This window comes from Camelina sativa, chromosome 4 (assembly GCF_000633955.1).
Source record: "Camelina sativa cultivar DH55 chromosome 4, Cs, whole genome shotgun sequence".
Taxonomy (NCBI): domain Eukaryota; kingdom Viridiplantae; phylum Streptophyta; class Magnoliopsida; order Brassicales; family Brassicaceae; genus Camelina; species Camelina sativa.
This window is the reverse complement of record NC_025688.1, coordinates 2,070,102-2,081,151: the sequence shown is the minus strand read 5'-3', so window position 1 is coordinate 2,081,151 and position 11,050 is coordinate 2,070,102. Positions and strand designations below refer to the sequence as shown.

Here is an 11,050-nt window from a genome sequence, read left to right as displayed (position 1 = left end):
TCACTTCACTTTTCTTTCTACCTTTCTTTTCAATGTATTTCCTATCTGTGTTGCTTATACTCCTTTCTGTAGATTTCTGAAAACAAGAAAACAAAAAATAAAAATTAAAAACACAAGGATCCTAAAAAATATTTACAGTGATAGCTTTGGGACTTCCTCCCAAGTGAGCTTGTTTAAAGTCCCTAGCTTGACTTTTCAGTTTTTTAGGCTTTTGAGAGTTCATAGAGGAGCACAGAAGACCCCTCTGGACGGACTTTATCAGCTAAATATTTCTTGACTCTCTGACCATTTACAGTGAACTCGCTGCCATCCTTGTTCAGAAGAGTTATGGCTCCGTATGGCAGAACTTCCTTGACGTCAAAAGGTCCAGACCACCTAGACTTAAGCTTTCCAGGAAATAACTTAAGTTTGGAGTTGAAAAGCAAAACCTGATCTCCAGCCTTGAGCTCCTTGACAACAATTTTCTTATCATGAAAATTCTTGGTTCTTTCTTTATAGATCTTTGAGCTGTCATAGGCATCAAGTCTGATTTCGTCCAACTCATGTAGATCAAGAGTCCTCTTAGCTTGAGCTGTATCAATATCTAAGTTCAGCAACTTGATAGCCCAAAGCGCCTTGTACTCAACCTCTACAGGGAGATGACATGCTTTACCATATACCAGCTGAAATGGTGTTCTGCCTATTGGCGTCTTGAATGCTGTTCTGTACGCCCAGAGAGTCTCATCCAACTTGAAAGACCAATCTTTCTTTGAAACTCCAACAATCCTTGCTAGGATACCCTTGATCTGCTTATTCGAGAATTCAACATGTCCGCTGGTCTGAGGGTGATACGCAGTAGACACCTTGTGCTTGACCCCATACTTTCTCAGCATACTCTCAAACACCTTGTTGATGAAGTGAGTTCCACCATCACTGATCACCGCTCTGGGTATCCCATACCTTGGAAAAATTATACTTTTGAACAGCTTCAGAACAACCTTGTGATCATTGGTAGGACTGACAATGGCTTCAACCCACTTAGATACATAATCAACTGCCACCAAAATATAGACATTACCATTTGATGGAGGGTTGAAAGGTCCCATGAAGTCTATACCCCAAACATCAAATATCTCCACTTCCAAGATCGAATTCTGGGGCATCTCGTTCCTCCTTGTGATGTTGCCCATCCTCTGACAAGCGTCACACTTGGTGATGAAGCTGTGAGCATCTTTGAACAAGGTTGGCCACCAGAGACCTGCTTGAAGAACCTTTTGGGCTGTCTTGAATGTGGCGAAGTGACCTCCATAGGTGGAGCCATGACAGTGTTCAAGCACTCCCTGCACTTCCCCTTCTGCTATGCATCTTCTGAACAGACCGTCAGAACCCCTCTTGTACAGATAGGGTTCATCCCAGAAGTAGTGGTTGACCTCTCTGAAAAGCTTCTTCTTCCTGTAAGGATCCATGTCATCAGGAACTTCTCCACAGACTTTGTAATTCACGACATCTGCATACCATGGTGCAGTCTCAGAAGTGATCGCCATGCATCTGATTCTGAGGTTGTCAAGCTCTGTGTCATGCATCTGCTCACAAACCTGGGCGACCAGTAGTTGTTCCTCAGGCATTGAATCATCTATGGGAACAACATCTTCAATCCTCATTCTTGACAGGTGGTCTGCAACTCCATTTTCTATGCCTTTCTTGTCAACAATCTCCATGTCGAACTCCTGAAGTAGCAGAATCCATCTCAACAGTCTCGACTTGGTATCCTTCTTCGAATAGATGTGTCTCAGAGCAGCATGGTCGGTATGCACTATGACCTTCGAACCCACAAGGTAACTCCTGAATTTTTCGAATGCAAACACAACTGCTAGGAGTTCCTTCTCTGTGGTAGCATATCTTCCTTGAGTCTCGTCCAAGGTGCGGATCGCGTAGTCGATGACATGAAGCTTCTTGTCAATACACTGTCCCAGAATTGCTCTAACTGCGAAGTCTGAAGCGTCACACATAATCTCAAACGGATGATTCCAATTTGGAGCTTGAACTATGGGTGCCGAAACCAAGGCCTCTTTGATCTTGCTAAAAGCTTTCAAACATGCTGCATCAAATTCGAACTCAACCTCCTTGCACAGCAACCTTGTCAATGTTCTTGCAATTTTTGAGAAGTCTTTGATGAATCTCCTGTAAAACCCAGCATGTCCTAGAAAACTTTTGATGTCCTTCACTGTCTTAGGCGGTTGAAGCTAAACCATGACCTCAATCTTTGCCTTGTCAACCTCAATTCCTCATGCAAAGGCTACGCGAAATACCCTTGATATCATCTAATGAATACCCTATAGTCTTTCTATACTTCTTGAGCTCAGTTACTAGCAACCTCAATTCATCATCACTCAACCTAGCATTCACTATGACAGGATAAGTAGAATTGGTTCCCAGAAAAACGTACCTGAGTCCGGAGGGGAGAGTTTTGAGTTCTACCTTTGGAGCTTTCAGTTCCGACCAGTCGTCAACATGGGAGTCTGGAATGATCACGGTCGAGTGGGAGGGGTGCGACTCGATCGAGCGGGACGTCGGTGTCTCGAGTTGGGTCTTGACGTCGGTCGAGTGGGAGATCTCATGTCCTGAAGTCTCTGTCTCAACTGCACGTGCCTCCTCTGCGTCAGATAGCTGCTCGAACTCCTCTGGTCCAGCTGCTTCTCTGTGGGAGACTAGCAGATTTTTGTAACAAGTGGTCTCCTCATGCAGGAATCCTTCTTCTCCATCCTTGGTTAGAGCAGTTTTGAGATGGTCCTCTTCAGCTAGTTCCTCCAACAACTCATCAGCCAACTTATCCATCTCTTCAATGTAGATGATTTGTCCTCCTATTGTCGGCTTCTTCAAAGTATCCTTGATGTCAAACTTCATGATGAAGTCGTCGCCCAGATTAAGATCAATCTTGCCATTTCTGACATCAATGATGGCTCCAACATTCGCTAGGAACGGTCTTCCTAAGATCAGCGGATCTTTTGGTTCTTCATCCATCTCCAGGACCAAAAAGTCGGTTGGCACTTCCACGTCTCTTATCCTGACGGGTAAGTCTTCTAAAATACTATTTGGAAGTCTCACTGATCTGTCTGCAAGGATGAGAGAGATGTCGCAACCCTTGAACCTTGTAAAATCCAACCTCGTAGCAATAGAGAGTGGCATCAGATTAACTGAAGCGCCAAGATCACATAGGCACCTGTCATAAGACATAGGTCCAAGGGAGCAAGGTAGAATGAAATATCCAGGATCTTTGAGCTTCTTGGGTACAATCTTCTTCTGGATGATTGCATTGCACTCAAGACTTAGTACCACCATGCCTTGAACTTCTTTTGATCTCTCCATCACTAAGTCCTTGAAGAATTTCTGGTAGTGAGAAACAAGTGCGAATGCATCCATCAATGGCATCTTCAACTCAATCTCCTTGACTTGTTTTTCGAACAATGCTTTGTACTTCTCAGTAAGCTGCTTCTTGAACCTCACTGTGAATGGTAGAGGAGGCTTGTATGGTGGAGGTATGAACCTCGCAGGTTTGTCATCAAAAACAATAGGTTCCTTGATCTGAGCTTCATCTTGAACAAAATCCTCTCCATCTAATCCCTCACTGTCCTCAGTGACGACTAGAACTCCTTGCCTGGGAGGCAATGTTTTCTCACTTCTCAGCGTAATTGCGTTTGCAAACTTCTTGGGGTTTTGAACAGCCTTCCCTGGGAATTGGCCAGGCTTTGGTGCAGAACTAGAAGCGGATTGGCCTTCCATATATCTTATCTTCGAATTCAGAGCTTCAAATTTGACATTCAGATCATTGTATGAACATTTCATCCTATGTCTAAGGTCAGCAAACTTCTTAGCAATATCCATAGATCCGCTACCTTAACCCTGAAGAAGTTGTTGCATCATTTGCTTCATTTCTTGATCAGGTTGAACTGGTTGAGGGTGGAATCCTGGAGGTGGTCCTGAGGGAGCTTGGTAACCTTGCTGGATTTGTTGTTTGGGTATGAATCCCTGATTGTAAGGCACAAAAGATTTTTGCTGACCTTGTTAGTGCTGCTGAGGAGGGTACACCTGATCCTGTGGATTTGCAACATTGGTGCTCCGGTAAGACAAATTGGGGTTCGTCTTATAGGGGTTGTAGCCCTTGTTGTAACCACCCTGATTCTGGACATAGTTGATCTCCTCAGACTGCTCACCCTCCCCATCTTGAACTTGGAAAGGGTCATCCTCAGCTACGAAATGGACATGCTGCTGCTGACTTAGCAAGAGGCGGTCAAGCTTGTCATTGACATTCTTAAGGTCCCTCTTGTACTTCTCCTCAAACCCAGCTTCGCCGCGAACTGTGCGGTCATAGTCTTCATTGTAGTTGCCATCAGACTGGGCGAGATTCTCAACCAGTTCCCATCCTTCATCAACGTCTTTGCTAAGGAAATTACCGTTAGAAGCAGTGTCAAGTAGCATGCGAATTTTTGGAAGTACACCACGGTATAGAGTGCTTAGCAGTGACTCGTTGCTGAAACCATGGTGTGGACACTGGTTGTGGTAACCCTTGAAACGCTCCCAGGCTTCACAGAATGATTCAGAGCTTTTCTGAGTAAAGCTAGAAATCTCATTCCTGAGACGTGCTGTTCTGGAGTTAGGAGAAGAACTTGGCCAAAAATGCTTTCTTGCAACCATCCTAGGTGGTGATTGATCCCTTGGGAAGGTTTTTCTCCCATTGATGAGCTTTGTCTCCCAGGGAGAATGGGAAGAGGCGCAACTTGTAACCATCCTCACTCACGCCGCTGATCTTGGTGAGACTGCACAGACGGTGGAACTCGTCCAAGTGGTCGAGTGGATCCTCCATAGGCAACCCGTGAAACTTGTTTCCTTGGATCATGGAGATGAGATCACTCTTGATTTCGAAATTGTTGTTCTGCACGGCGGGAGGGACGATTCCACACGCTGAGTATGAGTGTTCGGTGCATCCCCAGCACCAATGTTTCGCGGTCCCGGATTTGGTCCATTCGGTTGTTCCATAGTGATTGGTGCGGGATCATCAGTGAGTTGACGAACTTGTCGTGGTCTTTGTAATCGATTGATGTCGTCGATAGCAGGAAGGAGATTATGATGCCCTCTTGATCTGGTGTGCATGCAAGGTCGCAATCAACAGGTTCCTGAGATGCAAAACAAACAAACAGACAACCAAAACAAGTCAGTACTCAGAGTGATAAGTGTAACAGAACTTAATCTTGCAAAACTTGAAATCTTAAATGTAGCAAAACGAATCCCAAATGGAAACGACGCCAAATTGATACTAGGATTTTTGTATGTCCTAGCATGTTCAATTAACCTTATGCAGTTGTAATACTTAAGGTGTCAATCCAGTTGGGAAACTTTACTATCACTCAAGATGCAATCAAGGTATCACAAGTCAAGCCAATTCAAAGAGAGTGTTTTTATCTAACAATCCTAGAATGATCAGAATGCAAAACGGAAATGTTCTAGAACTAGAAACGAGAATGTATGACAAGAAGCGAAAATGAATGAAAACAGAAACGAGTCTACGCATGAACTAAACAACACGAATCGAAATAGTCTCAGGAAGGTAATAAATATCAGAAAGAAAGAAGTCCTAAGGATGGGAGTAATTGATGTCGGTGGAGTCTCCTAGTCTACAGAGTGTTTAACGCGCCACAAGCAAACTATCCATAGACAATGAACATCACGACTTAGCTAATCTAATCTCTTGACAGAAGCTACTCAGACTCAACCACTTCAAAACCTAGCTCTCGCTAGAGAAACATGATCAAGCATGGCATGACAAACAAGTTCATTCACGTCAACAAACATCCTAGGCAACTAATCTCTTAGGTTAGGAATATAAGTCTCTGGCACTAGTTGGTCAGACATTTCATCGAACACCTTTTGAGTGCGGAAATGTCTAAGACTTAGTTCCAATCGATCAGAGAAAAACTAATAATTCTAACACTAGTCCAAAAGGGAATCATACAAATCAAAGCTTAAACACTTTACATTCTAAGATCCTCCACCTAGTGTATCTCATCCTAAAAACTCTAGCACTACTCTGATCCGAGAGTGTATGGGAGAAGTTTCTTCCGGCGGATTATGAATCTTTGGTTCCTCCTCCATCGCGAGTTTTCTCATCGAAGAAAGAGCTCTATTTCGGTCTTTGCGATCATTTTCTTATTGAAGATGGCAAAAAGGTATATTTATACATCCGTAGCTACTTTATATGATTTGAGGATGATAATATCATGTATATAGTGTCTCTCGCCTTCGAATTGCTACTTATGAATAGAGAAATTGTCAACTTTTAATAGAAAATAATGGCAACAAGAATTTGATTCATGTGATTTGAATTAAAATCCACATATTTGTTTTAAAGAATCCATGGGTAAATAGTAGTATAGTAGACATATTAAAATGTTTACTCTTGTGAAATAAACCTAAAAAAAAAATATACATAATTACTATAAAATAGAAAAAATTATTTAATTTAATGAAAGAAAGTCCTACATGGTAGTTGGAGAAATTATCAAAGAATATATAAAAATTAGACCAATCCATTTATTATCAATTACTTTTGAGTTGGAAGTCCATAGTAAATCAAAAATATAATATTTTAGATTTCATTTTTTATTTTCTTTTTTTGTAATGTGGAATTCAGTTCTAATTCATGTATAATTCCAAAAATTAAAGAGCTTTTGGTTAGAAAAAGCGAGTGGGAAGAAGTGTGTGATGCTAGCTGCGAGGGAACTGTGGATCACTTGGGGGAAAAGTCCTGAGTATTGGCAATGGATTTCAATTCGTGAATCTAGGTAACTCCTTGTTTCCTTAAATTTGATTGTAATGATTCATTTTAATTACTTCAGTTAGTAACATTGCATTTACTCCATTAATGATACTAATATAGTTTGGGAATGCGAAAGCACAGTGGTGTTATTACATAGTGCCTTTTGTTTTGGTTGTTGTCATTTTAAGCTCTTACAATCTCACAAGTAAATATCTCGATTGAATGTAACAACAATGAAATTACTATTTATAAATTTGTAGTTATGTTTCTGAATTGATAAAACATAAAATGGACTATCCATCTAATACATATATGATTGGAAACAAACCTATATACAGGTTTCAAGAAATATCGGAGCTTCTTAATGTATGTGCTTTCGAGATGGGTGGTGGGATGAATACTAAAATCCTTTCTCCGGGAACAAATTACTCAGCTTACGTTGTGTACAAGCTAAGGTATCGACGTCATGGCTTACGGGATTTGCCCATACAAGTTGGAGTTGGTTTTAAAGGACAAGAAAAACCAAAAAATTTCATATGTTTTGATGAGTCTACGAATATAATCAAAGAGTGGCCAAGGAGGGAGCTAATGAAATCAGAAAGGAGGAAAGATGGGTGGATGGAGGCAGAGATTGGAGATTTCTTCAATGAAGGAGGATTATCGGGTTTTGATGAAATTGAAGTGAGTATTGTAGACATTACTTCCCCCAATTGGAAGTGTGGTGTGATAATTCAAGGAATTGAATTCCGGCCAAAGAATAATCGTTGAATTGATATCGGTGTCCTGAAGTGGAAGAATGATTTGATGATATTGCCTGTTATGTTTTTGGGTTAATACCTTTGAAAGAGACCAAACAAATGAGAGACTATATTTACATGATTTAAAGTGTGGATTGTAATGTTTGTGAAGTTGAATAAAGTGAAATTGTATTGGAGATAATTAATTAGGAGAGTAAGACGTTTATGTTAAAAATCAACAAGTTAGACATCTATTTTATGGATCAGTTATTGTGTGAGGAGAGGATCTGCATAATCTTGTGGGTGATGAGGGAACACTGTGACAGGCTTCTGAATGAGTTAAAATGTCTCACGTAACTTTCTTAGATACGTCCGAATAAGGAAAGTATATGCATGAATGTCAAAGTGGATCCTTTATACAACGCTTTTTGTGGACCTTATATGTTCTTCTTTTTTTTTTTTTTCAAAAAGGGTGTGGGTTTTATATGTTTTAATTATGGTTTTGATAGCTTACAATATGGTTTGGATTGCAACCAAGTTTATTATATATATGTTATATGTATCAATGTATCATATTCATTGTAAATGTAGAAATATAAAAATATATAATATAGCGTGAACTACTCGATTGTCTAAAAACAATGCAACGTAAATATGGACGCACAACGGCACGTGGACGCTTTGCAGGACAGCATGTTTCTGTTTCTTATCATAAACTCGTAATTCACAAGCTTATTAAGTATACTCGCTAAAGAAAAAAGAAAAAAAAAACTCACGAGCCTAAAGTCTCCAAAAGCATATACGATTTGACAAACGCACCGATGGGCAGTGAATCTAGCGACGAAGAGGGAGGAGAGAACGTTCACGGGCCAACATCTTTCAATGAGTTGGCGGAGGATTGCATCTCACACATAATCACTTTTACTAGTCCACATGACGCGTGTGTCGCCGCTTCGGTTTCGAAAACTTTTGAATCGGCGGTTCATTCCGATAGTGTATGGGAGAAGTTTCTTCCCCCGGAATATTCATCTCTGGTTCCTCAATCGCAAGCTTCCTTGTCAAAGAAGGAACTCTACTTCACTCTCTGCGACGATCCTCTTCTAATCGAAGATGGCAAAAAGGTTAAGTTTATTTAAGAAATTAATTTTTACTATTACAAATTACTCAAAAATAAAATTAAACTGTGAACTAAATTATTTTAAAATTAAATAAAAATAAAATTGTCGGTGCTCCATATCATTAAGATTGTGACGTTTTAGTTCATGCATCCATTTAATATTTCTGGTTCTTATTTCTGAAATTATTATTATTATTATTATTTTTCCTTTTTCTGAAAATCAAAGAGCATTTGGTTAGAGAAAACGAGTGGGAAAAAGTGTATTATGTTATCGCCAAAGGAGATGTGGATCACATGGGTTAGTAGTCCTCAGTATTTTTGGCAATGGATTTCGATTCCTGAAGCTAGGTAACTCCATTTTTCCCATTAATTTCGATTGTAATCGTTCAATCTGATGATGATCATGAAGATGTCAAAAAATGTTGCTCTCGCTCGCAGGTTTGAAGAAGTACCAGAGCTCCTCAATGTATGTTGGTTTGAGGTCCGTGGCAGGATAAGTACTCGTTACTTATCTCCTAGGACACGTTACTCGGTTTACATTGTTTTCAAGACAAAGAATGGATGTCCTGGATTGGGGGATGTGCCGGTAGAAGTTGAAGTTGGATTGGTGGGACAAGAATCTTCTCAAAGATTCATATACTTTGTTGGGCCTTCGGATCGAAGGAAAGAAAGAGAAAGGAAAGATGTAATGAAACCAGACAAGAGGGAGGATGGATGGATGGAAGCTGAGCTTGGTGAATTCTTCAACGAAGCAAGTTGTGATGAAATTTCGGCAACTGTTCTTGAGAATAAGTCTCCACATTGGAAACGTGGTTTGATCATTCAAGGATTCGAATTCCGCCCTGCCAAAAGCCCGTAAAGTACTATCTGGTTTTGATGATTCCGGTTTATGTTTATTTGCTTTAAGTGAATTTTTTTTGTTGTACATGTTTTAACAGTAACTCGATCTTTTAAGGTTTTTGGATTGTACTGTTTCTAACGCTCATCATTCTCACGTGAACAAATTTCAGTAAATAACTTGTGTTTTGCTTTCTTTTCTACACATACTTGGATTATTGACTTTGAATAGTTAAATATTGGTTTCTTATAGGTAAAATAAGAAACAAAAATTTAATATAAGTTGGGATCGTCATATTTTATTATGCTACTATAATAATAAAATATGCGCCCTCTTGAAACATCTCGTTCTTACAACTCATATTAAATATTAAATTTTTGTTTCTTATTTACCTATAAGAAACCAATATTAAACCACTCTTCCTATGAACCATCTCACTAGCAGAAACAAATCCATGAAAAAAATAATATAAGTTGGAATCGTCATATTTTATTATGTTACTATAATAATAAAATACTAGATTTTAATCTACTGTATATCGCGAGACAATATTTTTATAACAAAAAAATTAAATTTTTAAAAATTATATTTGTTTTATTTCTTTTATTTAGTGTTTAAAATTGTATAATTGTATTTTAATTGTTAATTTTAAAATTTGACCAGCTATATACTACTGACATGACGGAACAACTATTTAGTTTTATTTATAGTAATATTACATTATGACCATATTGATTTTTTTTATGGCTATAAAATTTTTTTTTAGTGTTTTTTAGATTTAACCCGTGAAAAACTATTTTTACATTAATATATTTTAAAAATTTTAGTATTTTTAAATTTAACCCGTAAGTTTAATATTTTTTAGATTTAATCCGTGAAAAAATTATATCAATAAAGTTATTATACATTATACAGCGGGATAAATTATATTATAAATACTACAATTTATTAGATTTAATCCGTGAAATAATTATTTTTACATTTTTATCACCATCTTAGTAACTATTAAAGATTTTAATTGTTCATATCAAATTATAGTTATTATTGAATATTAGAGTTTTTAAAAGAAAAAATATTGTATACATATTTTTGGCATATGTTATTAAGTGTATTAAGTTTCTAAATATATAAATTGGTTTAGGAAATTATAAACCAATTGGTATAGACATTTTAGGAATCTAATTGATTTTATTTTTTTTGTGCAAAGAGATTAGATATCGACCCATTATAAGGTTAGTTGTATTATAAGAAACGACTTCTTGAAAAGCTATTTCACCTTAGCAACTTTATGGCAGAGTAACGCATAAAGTTTACATTCACCTAACAAAAAACTAAGTTGATACGGGGTTTTGTATTATACAGGTTGACACTGATAGCAACTAACAATATGAAAGAGATGGAAGTATGACCTAAACCCCAAACACGAATTACCAGGTTAGTTAGTTATAGGCAGATTAATAAGTGAATTGACATTCAATCAGTTGAATTAATAAAGTAGGTTGTAAGTATTCTGAAAATACTTTATTGAATAACCAAGTGAACCCTACAAGTTACACCCAAGTCTCTCG

At 38.2% G+C, this 11,050-nt stretch overlaps 2 protein-coding genes across 2 annotated transcripts in view; both read left to right on the top strand.

The window, feature by feature from the left end:
* Positions 1 to 7,703, top strand: part of LOC104783465 (putative F-box protein PP2-B6) — a 14,201-nt gene extending 6,498 nt beyond the window's left edge. Inside the window, exons 2-5 of the mRNA XM_010508619.2 lie at positions 296 to 356; positions 6,072 to 6,200; positions 6,697 to 6,815; positions 7,129 to 7,703. Coding sequence (XP_010506921.1) covers positions 296 to 356; positions 6,072 to 6,200; positions 6,697 to 6,815; positions 7,129 to 7,558 — 739 coding nt within the window. The 3' untranslated portion in view covers positions 7,559 to 7,703. The remainder of the gene's footprint in view (positions 1 to 295; positions 357 to 6,071; positions 6,201 to 6,696; positions 6,816 to 7,128) is intronic.
* Positions 8,287 to 9,661, top strand: LOC104779570 (putative F-box protein PP2-B2). The gene is made up of 3 exons (XM_010503935.2): positions 8,287 to 8,648; positions 8,871 to 8,992; positions 9,083 to 9,661. Exons 1-3 carry the CDS (start codon positions 8,349 to 8,351, stop codon positions 9,501 to 9,503), a joined length of 843 nt encoding a protein of 280 aa, XP_010502237.1. The 5' UTR covers positions 8,287 to 8,348; the 3' UTR covers positions 9,504 to 9,661.